Source organism: Aethalodelphis obliquidens, unplaced genomic scaffold, assembly GCF_003676395.1.
Source record: "Aethalodelphis obliquidens isolate GAN/ISIS:26980383/991018 unplaced genomic scaffold, ASM367639v1 scaffold64, whole genome shotgun sequence".
In the NCBI taxonomy this organism is placed as follows: Eukaryota; Metazoa; Chordata; class Mammalia; order Artiodactyla; family Delphinidae; genus Aethalodelphis; species Aethalodelphis obliquidens.
This window is the reverse complement of record NW_020838008.1, coordinates 411,781-431,482: the sequence shown is the minus strand read 5'-3', so window position 1 is coordinate 431,482 and position 19,702 is coordinate 411,781. Positions and strand designations below refer to the sequence as shown.

At 48.8% G+C, this 19,702-nt stretch overlaps 1 protein-coding gene across 1 annotated transcript in view; it reads left to right on the top strand.

The window, feature by feature from the left end:
- The window catches only part of DNAI1 (dynein axonemal intermediate chain 1), a 60,505-nt gene that overhangs the window by 20,355 nt on the left and 20,448 nt on the right, over positions 1–19,702 (top strand). The window contains exons 5-12 of the mRNA XM_027088973.1: positions 6,325–6,451; positions 6,724–6,833; positions 7,080–7,199; positions 8,211–8,270; positions 9,542–9,676; positions 13,343–13,427; positions 16,927–17,044; positions 17,304–17,347. Of these exons, the coding sequence (XP_026944774.1) occupies positions 6,325–6,451; positions 6,724–6,833; positions 7,080–7,199; positions 8,211–8,270; positions 9,542–9,676; positions 13,343–13,427; positions 16,927–17,044; positions 17,304–17,347 (799 nt within the window). The remainder of the gene's footprint in view (positions 1–6,324; positions 6,452–6,723; positions 6,834–7,079; positions 7,200–8,210; positions 8,271–9,541; positions 9,677–13,342; positions 13,428–16,926; positions 17,045–17,303; positions 17,348–19,702) is intronic.

The window sequence follows — 19,702 nt, the reverse complement described above, 5'->3', positions numbered from 1 at the left end:
TAAAACAAATTACAAAAGTCACACAGCCAGGATTCAAAGCAAAATTTGAACTAGTTTGATTGACTCTAAAGCAACATTACACTGCTTCTTTAAAAAAAAAGTATACATATATATACACATACACATATCTATACATACAGACACACACATATAGAGTTTTGAATGTATAATAGAAATCTAGAAACCCATGGTACTAATTTTAAGAGTCAAAAGAGCAATGAAAATACAATGGAAATTAAACCTCCCTCTCCTGTCCCTTTCCTTGGGGACAACTACTATTAGCAGTTTCTTTCTCTTCTTTAAAAACAATTTTATTGAGATATAATTTACATATTGAGATAAAATCACCCATTTATTTTTTTAAAAGATGGTATTTAGTTTTTAATTATTAGTGTTTAAGAATTTTATGATATTTGCTGAATTAGCAGATATTCTCTAGTATTAGAAAAATATATTAAAAGATCATTGTGTCTTATCCCGTCAATCATCCATTTTAAAGTGTATAATTCAATGGCGTTTAGTATATTCACAGGTTATGCAACTATCACCACAATCGATTTTAGAACATTTTCATTTCCCCCAAAAGAAACCCCATACCTCTTAGCTGTCACTCCCCAGTCCTCCATTCCTTCCAGCCTTAGGCAACCACTAATCCATTTTCCAGCTCTACAGATTTGCGTCTTCTGCCAGATTCTCTTTCATGAAAAGAGAATCAAACAATATGTCACCTTTTGTGACAGGCTTCCTTCATTTAGCATACTGTTTTCAAGGTTCATCCATGTTGTAATATGTATCAGTACTTCATTTCTTTTTATTGCCAAACAATATTCAATTTTATAACTCTACCATATTTTATTTATCCATTCATCAATTGATGGACATTTACATTGTCTCTGCACCTTGGCTATTATGAACAATGCTTCTATGAACATTCATGTACAAGTATTTTTGGCCATGCTGCATGGCTTGTGGTATCTTAGTTCCCTGACCAGGGATTGAACCCAGGCCCTGGCAGTGAAAGCACTGAGTCGTAACTACTAGACCACCAGGGAATTCCCTTGTGAACTGTTTTTTTAACACACTGCTTCTTATTCAAGACTGAGTAGTCAGCCCCCTCCACAAAGAGGTTAGGACAAATCCAGCGTTATTTCTTGAGAGGTTCCACTCCTGAGTTGTTCTAATGGCATCCCTTAGGCAGCCTGTAAAGGGGCAGGGGATGGGATGGGCAGAGAGAAGTTGCCTCGCCCCCCTGAGCTTATGCTGGAGTGTGATACACTCTATGGGCTCCAGTTCTCCTGACCTCTGAAAGAGAGTCTCTTCAGGACTCAGTGTGCCAGCCATGGGAGGCATGCTACAGGCAGAGGATTGGTGTCAATGCACCTCTCTTGGCCCCTGGGAAGCTCAGTTATTAGAAGAGATTCCTGTGAGTCAACTGTCAGCTGGGTAGCCATAGACTCCCAGGCAGGCTCTCCTCATGAAACCTTCTAACAGCCTCCGAGGCCTGCCTGGCATCCTCCCACAGAGCTGGCCTCCATCTCATTGGTCCTTCACTGAGACCCAAGAGCTGTAGGTCTCCAAAGCTATTACTTTCCCTTGAAGTGCTGGCCTGAAGAGGCAGATGGTTCGGATCTAGGCATGCCTCTCCTCCTCGCACAGAAACAATGGGATCTGAATTCCATCCCTAAACTGAAGAGGAAGGTCCTAGTCACCACTGGGGACAGGACGACAGTGAAATCTCAGATGATACCTATATGGATAATTTATTCCTGTGGGACCCTCCATCATCATCATAATAATAGCTACTATTTTTATTGAGCACTTATTATGTGTCAGACTCTGTGTTAATAGATTGCTTTCATTATTTTCAATACTCAACTATCCTGCAAATTAATTATTATCCTCATTTTGCAGATGAAGAAATTAAGGCTTAGAGTGGTTAAGCCCAAGATCATGCAGATAATAGGGAGTAGAATCAAAATTTGAATCCGATTCTGCCCACATCCGTAGATCATGCTCTTAACTACTGTACTGTCCCATCTTCCCATCCATCTGAGTTACTGAGAGAAGAAGAGCTTTGTGGTGACTTTTTGAGGCAGAACATCCCAGTCTGTGTGCAGAAATAGTGATTCTTGCAGTCCTCCAGGGATAGCTGTGTCTGGTACCACCCCATGGGTTGGTTTCCTCTCTGGTGAGTTTACCCCAGTGTGCCATACAAATGTAATAATTTTCTCTATGACTTGCAAAGGGTTGGAAAGAACTTTTTTGAAAAAGGAAGTGACCCCTGGTCTCAAAGTCAACTTTAGGACTAGGATGCTGATCAAAGAGGGGGCAGCCTAGGGCTTCCCTGGTGGCGCAGTGGTTGAGAGTCCGCCTGCCGATGCAGGGGACACGGGTTCGTGCCCCGGTCCGGGAAGATCCCACATGCCGCGGAGTTGCTGGGCCCGTGAGCCATGGCCGCTGAGCCTGCGCATCTGGAGCCTGTGCATCCGGAGCCTGTGCTCCGCAATGGGAGAGGCCACAACAGTGAGAGGCCCGCGTACCTCAAAAAAATAAAAAAATAAAATAAAAGAGGGGGCAGCCTAGAGGAACAAAACTATAGGCTCTATAGGGATCATATCTGCTTTTGCTAAGCTTTGTATCTCTGGAACCTAGAATATACTTGACACATTGTGTCTATTCAAAAATTATTTGTTGAAGAAGGAATGAACCCAGTTGCCTGGGCAGGTGCCTTGTGTGACTTGACAAGTGCCTAACCCAAATCTTTTCTAGATTTCTGTGATCCTCTTGTATGGAACAGGGGGACTGGGGACTTGGTGTCTCTGAGGATCTATCCAGCCCTGGCATCCATTAAATAGAGTGGAGAAAAAGCCAGGCCAGGTGTGTTTGATGACTGTTTGTGACCTCTCTGAGGTCTGGTTAGACAGGTGAGACAGGATCCCTTGGCATGGATGTAGGAGCCAGTGATAGGTAAATCCAGAGCTGCTCAGAGTTGGAAGAATGTATTTTAAAATATGTCTTTGACAGCTACATATAAACTAATAATGAAATTAAAACATTCTCTAACACCATATATAAAAGGAAACTCAAAATGGATTAAAGACCTAAATGTAAGACTGGAAACCATAAAACTCGCAGAGGAAAACATAGGCAGAACCCTCTTTGACATAAATTGTAGCAATATTTTTTTTTTGGATCTGTTTCTTAAAGCAAAGGAAATAAAAGCAAAAACAAACAAATGGGATCTAATTAAACTTAAAAGCTTTTGCACAGCAAAGGAAACCATCGAGAAAATGAAAAGACAACCCACTGAATGGGAGAAAATATTTGCAAATAATATGACCAATAAGGGGGTTAATATCCAAAATAATTAAACAGCTCATACAACTCAACATTAAAAAAACAAACAACCCTGTTAAAAAATGGGCAGAAGACCTGACTAGACATTTTTCCAAAGAGAACATGCAGATGGCCAACAGGCACATGAAAAGATGCTCAACATCACTAATTATCAGGGAAATGCAAATCAAAACCACAATGAGATATCACCTCACACCTGTCAGAATGGCTATCATCAAAAGACCACAAATAACAAATGTTGGTGAGGATATGGAGAAAAGGGGACCCTCGTACACTGCTGGTGGGAATGTAAATTGGTGCAGACACTGTGGAAAACAATATAGAGGTTTCTCAAAAAACGAAAATAGAACTACCATATGACCCAGCAATTCCACTCCTGAGTATATATCTGAAAAAAACAGAAACACTAATTCAAAAAGATATGTGCACCCCAATGTTCATAGCAGCACTGTTTACAATTGCCAAGATATGAAAGCAAGCTACGTGTCCATCAACAGATGAATGGATAAAGGTGTGGTATATATATACAATGGAAAACTACTCAGCCATAAAAATGAAATTTTGCCATTTGCAACAACATGGATGGACTTGGAGGATGTTATCCTAAGTGAAATAAGTCAAACAGAGAAAGACAAATACTGTATGATACCACTTAATGTGGAATCTAAAAAACACAACAAACTAATGAATATAACAAAAAAGAAGCAGATTCACAAATATAGAAAACAAACTGGTCGTTACCAGTGGGGAGGGGGAAGGGGAGAGGGGAAATATAAGGGTAGGGGATTAAAAGGTACAAATTATTAGGTATAAAATAAGCTACGAGGATATATTGTACAACACAGGGAATATAACCAATATTTTATAACAACTATAATTGGAGTATAACCTTTAAAAATTGTGAATCACTATATTGTACACCTGTAACTTATATAATATTGTATATCAACTATACTTCAATAAAATTTTAAAAGAGTAATGGAAATAAAAATAAACAAATGGGGGCTTCCCTGGTGGCACAGTGGTTAAGAATCCTCCTGCCAATGCAGGGGACACGGGTTTGAGCCCTGGTCCGGGAAGATCCCACATGCTGTGGAGCAACTAAGCCCGTGCACCACAACTGCTGAGCCTGCACTCTAAAGCCTGCGAGCCACAGCTACTGAGCCCGTGTACTGCAACTACTGAAGCCCACATGCCTAGAGCCCGTGCTCTGCAACAAGAGAAGCCACTGCAATGAGAAGCCTGCACACCACAACAAAGAGTAGCTTCCCCCTCTCCACAACCAGAGATAAGCCCGCATGCAGCAACAAAGACCCAACACAACCAAAAATAAAATAAAATAAAATAATTTTAAAATAAAAAAAAACAAATGGGACCTAGTGAAACTTAAAAGCTTTTGCACATCAAAGGAAACTATAAACAAGACAAAAAGACAATCCTCAGGGCTTCCCTGGTGGCTCAGTGGTTGAGAGTCCGCCTGCTGATGCAGGGGACATGGGTTCGTGCCCCGGTCTGGGAGGATCCCACATGCCGTGGAGCGGCTGGGCCCGTGAGCCATGGCCGCTGAGCCTGCGCGTCCAGAGCCTGTGCTCCGCAACGGGAGAGGCCACAACAGGGAGAGGCCTGCGTACCGCAAAAAAAAAAAAAAAAGACAATCCTCAGAGTGAGAGAGAATATTTGCAAACGAATCAATGGACAAAGGATTGATCTCCAAAATATATAAACAGCTCATGAAGCTCAATATTAAAAAAACAAACAACCCAATCTAAAAATGGGCAGAAGATCTAAATAGACTTCTCTCCAAAGAAGACAGATGGCCAAGAGACACATGAAAAGCTGCTCAACCTCACTAATTATTAGAGAAATGCAAGTCAAAACTACAATGAGGTATCACCTCACACTAGTTAGAATGGGCATCATCAGAAAATCTACAAACAACAAATGCTGGAGAGGATGTGGAGAAAAGGGAACCCTCTTGCACTGTTGGTGGGAAAGTAAATTGATACAGCCACTATGGAGAACCTTACGGAGGTTCCTTAAAAAACTAAAAATAGAATTACCATATGACCCAGGAATCCCACTACTGGGCATATACCCAGAAAAAACCATAGTTCAAAAAGACACATGCAGGCTTCCCTGGTGGCGCAGTGATTGAGAGTCCGCCTGCCGATGCAGGGGACGTGGGTTCGTGTCCCGCCTGCGCATCCAGAGCTTGTGCTCCGCAACGGGAGAGGCCACAACGGTGAGAGGCCCGCGTACCGCAAAAAAAAAAAAAAAAAAGACACATGCACCCCAATGTCTACTGCAGCACTATTTACAATAGCCAGGTCATGGAAGCAACCTAAATGCCCATCGACAAATGAATGGATAAAGATGTGGTACATATATACAATGGAATATTACTCAGCCATAAAAAGGAACGAAATTGGGTCATTTGTAGAGACGTGGATGGACCTAGAGACTGTCATACAAAGTGGAGTAAGTCAGAAAGAGAAAAACAAATATCGTATATTAACGCATATATGTGGAATCTAGAAAACTGGTGCAGATGAACCAGTTTGCAAGGCAGAAATAGAGACACAGATGTAGAGAACACGCATATGGACACCAAGGGGGGAAAGTGGGGTGGGGGTGGTGGTGGTGGGATGAATTGGGAGATTGGGATTGACATATATACACTAATATGTATAAAACAGATAACAATAAGAACCTGCTATATAAAAAAAATTTTTTAAACAAAAGAAAAGCATAAAAAGTCTTCATGAGAACTTAAAAAAAACTTTATTTCATTTGCTTTCTCTTCTTTAAACTGGCAATGCAATGAAAACTGCAGGTTAACTGAGGATTTAGTAAGTTATAATTCTGTTAATAGATGGACTATCTTAGGCCTTTAGAATAAAGGCAGACTGTATTCTGATTCCAGCCGTTTCAGGGACCCCTGGTCTGACTCAGCCTCTTTCTTCTTAGGAAGGCACATATAAGCTAATCGGCTTTGTGGACCAACTGGCAGTTCACTTCAGCCAAGTCGGAAACCTGATCCCCAAAGACTCGGATGAAGGACGGCGACAGCACTACCTCGATGAGTTAGCAGCAAGTAAGCTTCTGGGGCTGCAGCCTAGAGCGTGGTCCCCTTTCTCTGGTCACTCTAGGGAGGAGATGGCTAAGCCAGAACTTTGCAGAGCCTCTTCTTACATAAGACTAACAGCTGGCTGTCCTGGGTAGGTCTGGGAGCTAACCCATGAGGCTCAGGCCAAGGAGAACCCTGCGGAAGGCGAGCTCTGAAAGGCAGAAATCAAGAAAGCCTTACCCCTCCAGGGTATGGGGGAGTGGGCTGGACTTTGAGCTCAACACCAATATCCTACCAAGGTTCTCAGGAGTTCGCCAAGGTGGTGACTTCAGAAACAGAAATCCTTGAAGAAGAAGAAGAACCCAAGGAAGCTGAAGCTGGGAGTCAAACAGATGTGCCTGCCGCTGAGGTTCAGTATAATATTGCTCTCCATCCCACCCCTTTTCCCCTCCAGCTATGGCTGGAGGCTTCAGGGGTGACTCACCGGGGCTGGGGGCTGAAAGTGAGAAGTCAAGAGACCTCAGGTGCCAACACCTCGGGCATAATCACTCTCTCCCACTTCCATCCTATCCCAGGACACGACTTCTCCCCACTCCCCATCCTGCACCACCACCTTCTCACAGCTGAGTCCTGGTCCTGTGGCCTTTCTTTCCAGGCACCTGAGAAAATGGCCGAAGAAGAATCGATGACTCCTAAGCAGCCCAAGGAACGAAAGCTCACCAACAAGTTCAACTTCAGTGAGAGGGCCTCACAGACCTTCAACAACCCCCTCCGGGTAGAGCAACCCCCCCTGCCCCGAGCCCCTTCCCCTCGCAGCTCCACACTGTGCATAGCGGGGAGGGAGCAGGCCTGACCCAGCAGCAGCAGCCCTCAGCCTGGCAGGCGACAGGGCGGATGGAAGAGTTTTGCTCTTCCGAGGGAGCTGGGAGCATGTGTCCAGGTCCCAGTAAGTCATCCAGGCAGGAGTTCAGAGGGAGTAACGAGGAGGCTGGATTGCTCTACTGAGAGCCTGAAACTTGAATTGGGCCTTGAAGTGAAGGTCAGGATTTGGGGAAGGAAGGGGAGGCCAGAATGTGCCAGGGAGTCAAGATTAGGAGCCAGTCTGACTGAAGTTGATGGTCTCCGTGATAGACTAGCTGGTAGTTCCCTGTCTCATAAGTGTGGAGGACCCTGAGTACCAGGCTGAAAGAATCTCTCAGGGTTTCAGGTGAGAGACTCACGTATGTTAAGGCAGTGTTCTCCACAAATCAACCTGAAAGGAGGGCAGCAATCTACAGGGTGGGGTTTCGGTGGCTCCTAACCAACCTCTGTAGTCCCTAAGCTAACGTTCAGTAATTTGGGTGATACACAATGCGGAGGGGGTGCATTCCCCTGGTGGAGTCACAGACCCAACTATTAGGGGGAAACCTTCTCAAGGTGAGGAATATTAGCCCAATGGCCTGCCAGGGGTTGACCTCTGGTCCAGCATTGGAGGCTGGCCGAGGGCTGAGTTCTTGCAGATCTGTTCATCCCCCTCTTGGAGTTCTTCCTGGTTGAAACTGGCACAATCAGCCTTCACTGCCCCTACTTTCTAGCTTAGGCTTCTTCTGAAGGAGCCCTGGATGGAAATTTTAGGCTTTCACCATGTCATTTTGTCCTTTGCCCAGACCATTCTTTCATTCCCCAGTGCTGTGTCCCACCCCTTCCTCAGCTCCAACAAAAATGCTTCTCCTGCGGATATACCATTGGGTTAAGTGAGAAGGAGTTGAGGGCTTTCTGTGGGTCACCTGTTGTCACTGTTCTCTAGGACCGAGAATGCCAGATGGAGCCTCCTCCCAGGACAAACTTTTCAGCCACAGCCAATCAGGTGAGACCCTGGGCCAATCTAAAAGCCATCGCTCCCTCCCCCTCTGTATCCTTGTCTATCTCCCTTGGCAACAAGGGAGACTGGCGTGGTCAAGGATCCCTCTGGAAATCTGCCCTCCTCATCCACCCACCTCCCTGCTCCTTGTCTAGTCTCTGAACTCCAGGCACATGAGACAGTAGGTCTCCACCCAGAGAGCTCTATATCAGCCCAGGGCAAGACTGTCCAAGGCGGAAACAGGTATGGCTTCTGGAAGTTCCTGCAAACTGGGAAAAACATTCATTCCCCCGGATTCTCTACAGCCTGTGGCACCTCACGGCTGACTCTGAAGTGCTAGCACTCTGACCCTGCCCATCCAGCAGCCTTCAGTGTTCCTGCAGACGCTCCTTCCGCCTCAAGTCCCACTGGATAGCCATGCTGATTTGGGCAGGATATGGTGCCAGGTGACCTGAGCTCAGCGCCCAACTCTGCTGCTCACACTGCAAGATCCTAGGCAAATCATGTCACCCTTAATGCCTTAGTCTCTTTCTCTGCCAAATGAGGATGACAACAGCCTCACAGGGTTGTTGGAGGGCTCTGAATAAACACTGAAGTACAGTGCAGTGTGGAGAACTGGCCCATGGGTGAATTATTCAATGTAAGGTGTGCCTATCTGGCCTCCAGGGAGCAGTGACTGTTCAGATCTGGGGAGCACACAGTGCGGCCGGGGGCATTTGCCCAGCCCCAGATCCATGCTGCTTCCTCTGCTACTATCCTTGGTCTTCTCTTACTGTCAGAGACAGTTAGCAGGGGTTCCCTTACTTTTGGTTATCTTTTATGCTGATAAGTTTTGCTCAGGGCTGTAGACAGCCAGCCTGAGCCAATACGTTTATCCCATCCCTACAGGGGGAGTCCTTTTTAAAATTTCCTAGTTCAGAGTCTCATAAATCCCTAAGAAAACTGTGAGCTAGCTGATCTCTGCCCACTTGTTCTGCCCTAGTGGAGGTGGTAGGCTGGAACGATACTGCATCTCCAGCTGACAACTGAGCCCCTGGGTTGCACGGTGGAAAGCCCAGCCCCAGGGTGCTCTGAGAGCCCCTTCATTCCTGTCCTAGAGCTGACAGTTAGCAGGGAAGACAGACACTGAATACATAATTAAGGTGGGCCAAGTAGAGGATACTATGAAGACCTGTGACGGGTTGAAGATCGACTCCTCAAGCCCTAAAGGCTGAAGAGGAGCTGGCTGGGTGGAGGTTTTGCCCTAAGATGATCCTTCTCATCTCTCCCTTGCCTAGTGGGAGATCTATGATGCCTACATGGAAGAGCTTGAGAAGCAGGAAAAGACTAAGGAGAAGGAGAAGACAAAGACTCCAGTGGCTAAAAAAACGGGGAAGATGGCGATGAGGAAGATGACAGCTATGGAGTCCCAGGTTTGGTGAGGGCTCCCATGGCTCAGTCACAGAGAATGACTGAGTGGTACCTTGGCTCCTGGGTAGACAGAAGCCTGGCTGTCTGTGAGGACTTCACAGACACTTAAGGCAGGATGCTAATGATACTTATGAACAGTTCTTTCCTTGTGGGAAGGTGTGAGGAGAGCTATAACTGCCTCTGGCATTCCACAGATCACCCCAATTTTATATAGGTCTGGAGGCTAGAAGGAATTCAGGATTGTTAGGCTAGGGGGCAACAGAAGACATGAATGTTATTAAAAGCCTGATGTGCACCCTGGAAGAGCTTGGGAGTCTTCCCACGGCAGAGTGGCATGTGAGGATAAGGCACCACCTCCCTGGCCAAAAGTTCATGGGGTTTGGGAGGGTGATTTTCTCTTGGACCTTCAGTCTTTGGGTTTACTTGCACTCAATTCTTCATGTCCAGGAGCCAAGTCAGAGCTGATCACAGCTGATCATAGAGTCCAAGCCAATGGGTATTGAAAGCCTGCATTGGATTTGCCATGAAGAGCTATGCAAGAGTCATAATAGAGGTCATGGTTGGGAGCTCACTGTGGGTGTAGCCAGCATAGGTTTGGAGATCATCATGGAAGTTAACAGTGATAGGTCACTGCAGGGAGGGTCACCACAGGGAGATGCTGAGGGGCCACATTTGTCCCTTCAATAGAGAGAGAGCTGGGTCAGGAGCCAGAGTCCCATTACGGAGATCAGGATGAGTTTGACGTGCAATGGGGAGGGAAGGACAATGTCCACAAGAAGCCAGGGTCAAGTTCAGCACCTCGGAGAGCTCCCAGACAGCTCTCAGGGAAATGGTTCTGCTCCACTCCAGAACAGAAGCCAGATTGTACTCTTCCTTTGTCTGAAGTCTGTCCACTTCCACTCAATTCCATGCCCGTGAAAAGTCACATTTTAGGGGAGGTTTGAGGGTTCCCGGCCCTGGCTGCCCAATTCAGTTTCATTTAATCACAGAGCAAGCGCTTGGTGATCATGACCATGCTGAGTACTGGAACCCTGAGGTGAAAGATAAGTCCCTGCCCTGAAGGTTGCCCTGTTCAGACCCTTAACTTTCCCTGCACCATTCCCTAGAGGTTAGGGGCTTCAGAGGGGCTGTTGGACTGGGTCCAGTTTCGCTTGAAGGTCCATCAGGGGTTTGGCTATGGGCTCTGGCTCTTAACTGCAGTCACCAGGACCCACAGACCAGAAGAGAGATCCCTGTGACTGAGACTGAAAACTGTCCTTGGGTCTCAGCCCTACCAGAGCTGGTGTCTAGGGAGGCAGGACCACACTGGGTTCTTCCAGCTTGGCTAACATGAAAGGCTGTGATGCAGGCAGATTCCAGCCCTCTGAACCAAGAAATACAGTGGAACAGGACACTGGAGGTATAACATAGACAGTTAATACTTTAGTATTCTATTCAACCTCCCCCGAAGGGAACTGATCTCTAACTGGGAATCCCAAGTACTGGGCAAGGCTATCTGTAGAGCAGATTGGGGGTGGCAGTTGCCTTCCCCTTTGCTGAGGCCCAGCACATGAACAGAGTGATACCCCTTTCTCAGAGACCCAGATCTGATTAGGTTGGTATAAAATTCAAGTGTGTGGGAGGAGAGAAAGCAGAATAACTTCATGATACTCTGTCAGAAGGTCTGCAGGGGTAGATCTCAGGTTTCTGTCTCACTAATGATTTGGGTAAATGTACAGAAATGAATGTAAGTTTGTCTTATCTGAGAGATTAAGATAGCAAAGGGGGAAAGGGCTCAGAGGCCACAAGTTCAGTCAGAACCAACAAAGAGCTGTGTCTGCTCAAGTAGCATAGCTTCCGGAACCATACTCTCTCCTCAGAGCGCATGTGGATCCCTGAGTCTCCCAGGACCAGGAAAGGGTGGTCAGGCTGGGTAGGAACTGGCTCTCTGTGTGGGGCTGAGAACACAGGCCCTAGAGTCCACAGATTTGAGTGTACATCCTGGCTTTGCTGTGGAGCTGGATTTTTCTAAAACCTGTTCCCTCATCTGTAGACAGCCTAATGATACCTGATTTGCAAGACTGTCGTGAGAACCCAAGATAATATATGCACAGCCCCTAAAATAGTACTTGCTTGATACTGGTTGACAGGTGGTGGCTGTTAATATGCCATGCATGGCTGATGGAACTGGGAGGGTTCGCCTGAAGGAGTGCTGACCCGAGGAATGAGGCGCTGTCCTCCTACATCAGAGGACCTAGCATCTGGCACACAAGTCTCTATGGCTGGAGGACAGAGTTAGGACCATGGGTATAAGACCCAGGGAAGTAGGTTTCAGCTAACAGGCTGTCTTACCGTACAAGATACTGCCTGACTTGGGGAGAGGTGTTTGCCAGGAAGCTGCTGAGGGGGAAGGATTCCTGCTTTGGGTCAGGGAATAGGGGGTAGTGGCTGGGACCAGGTGAACTCTGAGAGTCGTGATTATAAGACTCCAGTGAATGTCCTTGGTCAGTTTTCTGAAATAAGCTTGGAGTCGGTTTGAAAACTGATGAGAGAGTCTCAAAGGCAGTCCCCCATGTGTGACTTTGTAAGTAATCCCCCACCACACTGGGCCGCATGTTTCCTCTGACACCACCATCACCATCACCACCGGGCACTGGGCTACTAACACCATGGTGCTTATTACATTTAATCCTACAACGACCCCATGACGCAAGTGGCATTATCCATCCCCACTGTATCAGAGTACTCTAAAACACAGAGATGTAATTTACCTAAAGTTGCCACTTGGCTCCTAATCTGTGGGATGGGATGGGGATGCAGGTCCGTGTGGTCCCAGAACCCGTTCTCTTAACCACTGCCTGACACTGTCAGTCCTGGGAAATCTCATCTTTGAGAGCCATGGGCCTGGCCCTCTGGAGCCCCTCTGGAGGGCTGTCCACTCCACTGGTTCATTCCTGCCACCTGCCCTAAACTCTTTAGGCCCGTCTTGCCAGCCCCAAACTCTTTGCTCCTCTTTTAACCTGTTAAATGGTTTACGTTATGGAATTTCACATAATGATGATCCTGTTTTTTTGTTCAGAATGAGTCATTTTCCCCTGACATGAAACTTCATGCTTTCTCCTTGGCCTGGGCCGTGGACAGGGCCCTGGGTTAGGAGTCAGTTCTGCCTTGTACTCCCTGTGTAAAAGCGGGTCTCTTTCCTCTCCTTGGGCCTCGGTGTCCTCCTCGGCTCTTGACTAAATAAGTTGGACCAGAAGATCTCTGAGAACTTTAACAGGAGCCCTTGTTGCTCAGGCTGGTGAAACTTCTGTCCCCACCAAAGAAGTCTCCTACCTACCCTGTCTGCTGTCCCCTCCAATACCCCTCCTGGGCTCTCTTCAGTGCCCTGTCTTGTGCTCAGAGATACGCCTTCCCCAGGATAAGCTCAGGATGAAAGAGCAGGAGGCAGGCTCTGCTCAGGGGCCAAGTATGGCAGTGCAGACTCCTTGTGCCACCTGTGAGCTGGGCATTCCCAGAAGAGGATGTTGGGGAGAACTGGGCCTTGAGGCACAAAGAGATACCTTTACAGAGCTATCTGGGGTGGGTGGTGTCAAAGAGGCATCGCTGAACCAATTGTAAGTCAGGGCTGTGGCTCAGGGCACGACCTTCCAGATGCTGGCTTAGGACCTGTGGCTCCTGTATCTCCACAGAGTGATGACATCATCAAAGTGACCCAAGCTGCTAAAATCATGGAGCGGATGGTCAACCAGAACACATATGATGATGTTGCTCAAGGTTAGACTTAAAGTGCTGGCAACTACTATTATTACCTGTATTAAAAATCCCTCATACAGGGGCTTCCCTGGTGGCACAGTGGTTGAGAGTCCGCCTGCCGATGCAGGGGACACGGGTTCGTGCCCCGGTCCGGGAGGATCCCACATGGCGCAGAGCGGCTGGGCCCGTGAGCCATGGCCGCTGAGCCTGCGCGTCCAGAGCCTGTGCTTCGCAACGGGAGAGGCCACAACAGTGAGAGGCCCGCGTACCGCAAAAAAAAAAAAAAAAAAAAAAATCCCTCATACAAAATGAGTATTTGAGTGTCCCATGCTAGGTCCTACAGGTGCAAGGGGAGAAAAAATAATCCCTTCTCTGGATGTCACTAGGGAGATAAGGCTTAACACAGGTCAAACAGGAACAATGGCATAAGAAAAAAATGGGTGTGGTGATGAGATCTGACAATGGTGCAGCAAAAAATCTGCACATTAGTGATTTAATAGCATCTTTCTAACAATCCTGGGAGGCGGCAGAGCAGAGATTTTTATCCCTTCTTCATACACGACAAAGCTAAGGCCAAGGCCACCTGACTAGTGAAAGGCAGAGAGGACCCAAACCTAGGTCTTAAGCCACCTAATTCTGTGCTCTGTTCTCTACTCTGTCCAGCTTAGGGACCATATAAGTGATAGAACGCAGACAGAAACTGCTCTGGGGATCGTCAAGAATGGAGGAGGGGAAGTGAGGAGTGGCAGCAGTCAAGGAAGGCTTCAGGGAGGGCTGAGCTGGATGCCAAGGGATAGCAGAGTTTGAGTGGGAGATTAGCAGAGGGCAGGTGTGCTGGGCAGGAGACAGCACGAGCAGTGACTCAGTGGTGAAAATGAATTGGAAAGGACTCTGGGAAAAAGGGGCAGAAGGCTCAGTGACCCCGACAGGGGCTCTGTTGGAAAGTGGTGAGAGTTCAGGCTGGAGAAGTGGTCGGGGCCACTTAAGAAAGGGCCTCGAATGTCACGCAGGGAATCTGAGCTTTCTCTGCAGAGAGTTCAAAGATACTGTCCAGGCAGGGACACAGCCCGAGGAGAGCAGGGCTGGAGGAGCGTACCACTGGGCAGAATACAGCAGCAGAGGCGAGGGTGAGGTTCCGGTGTGGGTAGAGTGGGCCTCACTGCACCTTACCCAGAATGCATCATCAGGGTTGGAGAAAAAGGTGCAGTTACAACAGTGAACAGCAAGCACCAGCCTTCCCTGGGAATGGCCTATGTACCAGGCGTTGTACTGTGCAGTTTACATGTATTATTCTATTTCATCCTGACAGCCACACTGTCAGGTGAAAACCACTATTATCTCCATTTTATAGATGAGACATTCAGGCTGAAATGTCACCACTTGTTCGAAAACACAGCTAGTGTGAGGTGTGAGCGGCACAATCAGGACTCGAACACAGGCCCCCTGGACCCATAGCCTAAGCACTTTAGCACGAGGCCACAGAGCCACTGAGCTGGAAGAGACATTTCAAATAAACACTCAATAGGTCTATGTGAGTGATTAATTAGTGACGAGGTGAAGAAAGAGATTGATTCAGAAACGCTTAAATCCTGGGGGCCTGGGAAATTCTGGTGTCTTTCACAGAGCCAGGGAAACGGAACCCTTCCCATGGCATGAACAGCACATTCCCAAGTGGCTTGTATTTCCCTAAGAGGTTGTGCATTTATCTGGAGCAGCTGCCTCCCCAGAGCTGGCAGCTCCCCACTGCTGGCTGGTCTCCTCTGCTGACAGCCCAGGGCTCTTCTTGGTGACTTGATGCTCATTGCTCACCCATGGGACAGAGAAACCAGGGCTGCCAAGACCAGCAGCCTAAACAAGCCCGCTTGTTATCATTCAGGCTGGAAAACGACCTTGAGTGCTTTTCAAAGCTGTCAAAGTACACGGCAGCTGTGAATGAATTTGTCACTCACACAGCTTGGCTTCCTGAAACCCAGACTCTGCAATCAGCCCACCAAAGAGCTGCAAACATGATTAATATCCATGGAGAAATTGGCCTCGGTGAACCTTTTTCATCTATGAGAACACAGTCACAGAAAAATGCATTGAACCTTGATTTTTTAAAATTGCATACACTTTTCCCTTTGGGAAGAAGTAAAAACAGAGAAGTGTTACCAATTAATCTCCTCTCTGAAACGAAGTCTTTTCAAAGATAGTCTGAGCTCAGGGATCTCTGATGTGATCAAGGCTCATGCCTCTGACCACTCTAATCTTTTTTTTCGTCTGAGCCATTTTTGAGGGCTGAATGTAGTCCCCAAACCTCGAAGTGTGGGGCATTGTGAGAGAGGCTGGGGCCGTGCCTGGGCACGTCCTTGACCACGTTGGATAAGAGGATCATTTTCTAATGGGTTGGAAAGAAGACCGAGAACCATTTCCCTTCTGTTGATCTATTTTGTCTTTTTTGAACAGTCATCAGGTGTCTGCTCTGTGGCTGGCCCCTGTGCTAGGGACTGCGGGTCCAGAGATGAAAATAACGTACTTCCTGCTCCCCAGGAGCCGTCTGCCGGAGCGGGGAGACAGGCAAAAGGATAAAGAGAGGCAACGCTGTATGACACACGTTTCAGCAGACAAGAGGCAGGGCTGGGACGGAGGAGGAGGTGAACTCTGCTCAGCAAGAAAGTGAAGGCCTCACAGAGCAGGGGGAGTTTGATCTGGATCTAGAGTGAGTGGGAGTTTTCAGGAGGAGCAGGACATTTTAGACGCTGCTTGATACAGAGGGTAGGTGAACAGTTGGCTGGAAATGACATGGAAGTAGCGGCCAGGAGCCTCGGTTTGACCAGGGAGCCCCTGTGCAAGGGAAGCCATTGAGGGGTTTTCAGGGCAGTAGGGGAGGTGGTTTATTCTGCAGAATGTGGACTGGAGGAGCGTCCGGAGGTAGAGAGACCAGCTAGGAGGGTGGCGTAAGAGTCTGGATGATGGCTTTTGGGGCCTGAACCTAGGAAGTGGCTATGGGTCTGGAGAGAAGTGAATGGACTAAAAAGATAATCAGAAGGAAAACATGAGAAATGATGGGAAAAGATCAGTCAAGGTTTACCAAGATTTCTGGTTTAGACAAATACAAGGATGGAGGGGGCTTCTACCTAAGTTAGAGGAAACGGGAGGTAGAGACAATTTAGGGCAGGAGATGAACTTGAGCTCAGAGGACCCATGAGGGGGCCAGGCAGCTTCACTCCAGCGGGGCTTGGCCGTGGATATGAAGATGGACAGACCTGGAATTATTACCCTCAAGGACATAGCCTCTTTAGTGTAATTTACCTCCAAAAACAACAATGACAGTAACAACAACATTGTAGAGAGCTTACTCTGTGCCAGGTATTTTTCTAAGTACTTTACATATATTAGCAATCAATCCTCACAACAGTCCTTTGAGATAGGTACTATTACTATTCCCACTCTGAAATACAAAGAGGTTAATTGTTTGGGCCAAGGAGGTCCAGACAGAAAGTGGCAATCCCAGGGCTGACTCAGCCTGTGTGTGTTTAAGATTTTAAGTACTACGAGGATGCTGCTGACGAATACCGGGACCAGGAGGGTACGCTGCTGCCTCTCTGGAAGTTCCAAAATGACAAAGCCAAGCGCCTGGCCGTCACCGCCCTCTGCTGGTGAGTATAGACATTGCGGAAAACCTGGAATCCCTGAGCGCCTGCTGCATGCCAAGCCCTGAGCAGGGAGCTTCTGCCGCGCTTAAGTACTTTGAAGGTGACGCGTAGCATTACGGAAAAACGTGAGACTGGGATTCTTATGGGATCGTCCCAGGTCTCTAAGCTCAACAGTGGATGTCTACAGTGCAGTTAAGGCACCACTGTACAGGGGAGAGCCATGTCCATTTCCTGGGCCAAGGGGTTCTTATTTCTCTTGCAGGAGTCCAAAATACAATGATCTGTTTGCGGTGGGACATGGCTCCTGTAAGTAATGCGGCTATTTGTTCATTTTCTCACTCAACCAGCAAACACGAAGTACCTACTCAGTGCAGAGCTCTTTGCCAGGTGTGAAAGATACAAAGATGACTAAGTCTAGCGCCCTCAGGGTGCTCACAGTCTAATGGAGAAGACCCACTGTCATACTGGTAATTAGTGCTGGATGAAGGAATATGCCAAAATGAGCCTCGAAGGAGTTATTATGGTAAAGGGAGCAGCATATGCAAAGGTCTGGAGGCATGAGCAATATGGGAGGAAATGAAGCTGTAGAGGGGGCCAGGGTTAGCCCCCAAAGGGCTTGGTAAGCCATTCCAGGAAACTTGGACCTTCTCCGGAGGGGAAAACACTGAAGGAATTTGACAAGGGCTGGGACACAACCACTGCAGGGGGGATTTGCAGGCGTGAGACTGGAGGCTGGAGACCAGCTAGGAGACTGGGGAGGCATCCCAAGGAGAGATGGCAGGATCTGAACCACCAGCGTGGAGTGGAGATGGAGAAGTGGATTTGAGAAGGATGAGAAGGTAGACTGGACCAGACCTGGGGAGGGATTTGGTGGTGAGGCCTGAAGGAGGAGAGTTTCCTGAGCAGGCCCTGGAGCAGGCGGGGTGGGGAAGGGGGGCAACCACTTGATGTTCATCACTGGCCCCGAACCCTGGGAGACCACCGCCTTCCAGGATGCTCCCGTCCCCGCCAGTTTCCATCACCCCACAGCAGGAGGCAACACGGTGGAAACCGTGTGGCACTTTGCTTTCCCTTCGTGTTCCTTGGTCCCTGCAGAAGCCCCTGCCTCTGCGCTGGCCTGGGCGTTCCCTCTTCCTAACGGGAGAGGGCCCCATACTTCGCGCTAGCCGCAGCTCCCTAGGCGAACAACATGTGCTCTGGCTAGGAGGATTAGCTTCTGCGGACAGAGAGACCTTCCCATTCTCTAAGCTGCGCTGGCTGGCAGGCGTACAAGCTCCTGGTCTCTGCCCCTCAGACCGCCTGTCGGCCCAGCCCATTCTTTGACCAGTGTCGGGGAGGGAGGGGAGGGCCAGGAGGAGTGGGTGTTTGTCATTCCTCTCAGGGAGAAGCCCTTGGAGCTGCGCCCAGTCTCGTGGTCTGGGCCGCCTTTGAGGATGCCCTAAATGCCCGCTTTGTGTCCCCACTCCTGAGGATGGGCTACTGCCAAGAGGGAAGTGCCCACCCCCTCTGGCAGGGAACTAGCACATTCCTCCCCCTCTGCTGCAGCTACTGGGCCGGGAACAGGGCAGGGGGCTGAGCAGGCCCGCCCAGGAGTGGGTGTGGACCCGTCTCTGAGGCTGATCAGCCCAGGCTCTCTGCCCAGGACTGAGGTAGGGATGTGGGCTGCTCCCCAGCAGGTGGGAGGAGAAACTGCTTCAGCTCTAGCCCTATCCTCCTCTCGCCGAGGGCCAGGAGGGGCGTCAGCTGGTTGGGGTCATATAGAGGTTGTCCATGGGGCAGCCTTAGCCAGGAGCGGTGGAGAAGAGTAACCCACCCCACAGGAATCGATGGCCCCAAGCCCAGCAGGCCCAGAGGCCTCCTCTGGGCAGGCACACACCCGGGAAGGGTCTCTTTGCCCTTTGTTGGCTGCATCCACGTCCCTGGATGGCACTGCTATCAGCTGCAGACCTTCTGGCTGGAGGGTCACTTCCCAGTGGTGTGACCTCGGGCCAGAAGCTGCTGTCAGCCTTGGTGTTTTCACTGGTGACCTGGAGAGGCTGACACCTGCGGGCCCTTTGTCCCAGGGCCGTCATGAGACATGCGTGGAAGAAAAGCAGCAAATATGCCCCATGAGCTATAGGAACCACTCTCACATAAAGGACAACCATTGCTGACTTGTCTGGCGTTCTGTCTCCTAGCTTTCCTGCAGGACCCTCCGGGGCCCTGAGCAGAGAGCGGGGGCTATAGGGACAGAGGGGTATCAGACAAGGCCCCTACCTCTTCTCTTAGAGAGCTGGGCCCGGCAGCGGCGGCGGCGGTGGTATTTGCTGTCACTGGTATGGGAGCTGTTGACCAGTTTTCCAACGGGCATCTATTCTCCAGAGCCTTGTACATGTCAGCGTCAATCTGCGGAGGCCTGAGCAGAGCCAGGCTGGGCTGGAATGCAGAGGGGCCCCTGCATTCACTCCTGAGGTCACCCCTGGGAGTCCCATGCTCTCAAGTGCCCAGGTGCCTCCCTGGAAGAAAGAGGGGCAGAGCTGAGGCAGGCAAAAGGTACCCTAGTTACTGGACGGGGTCACTGTGAGGGGCAGCTGGCTCACCAGCATCCATCACACTGTCTTTGGAAATTCCCAGCAGCCAACCTCCCAGGATCAGACTCGGCCTCCTGTGGCCAGACTCTAA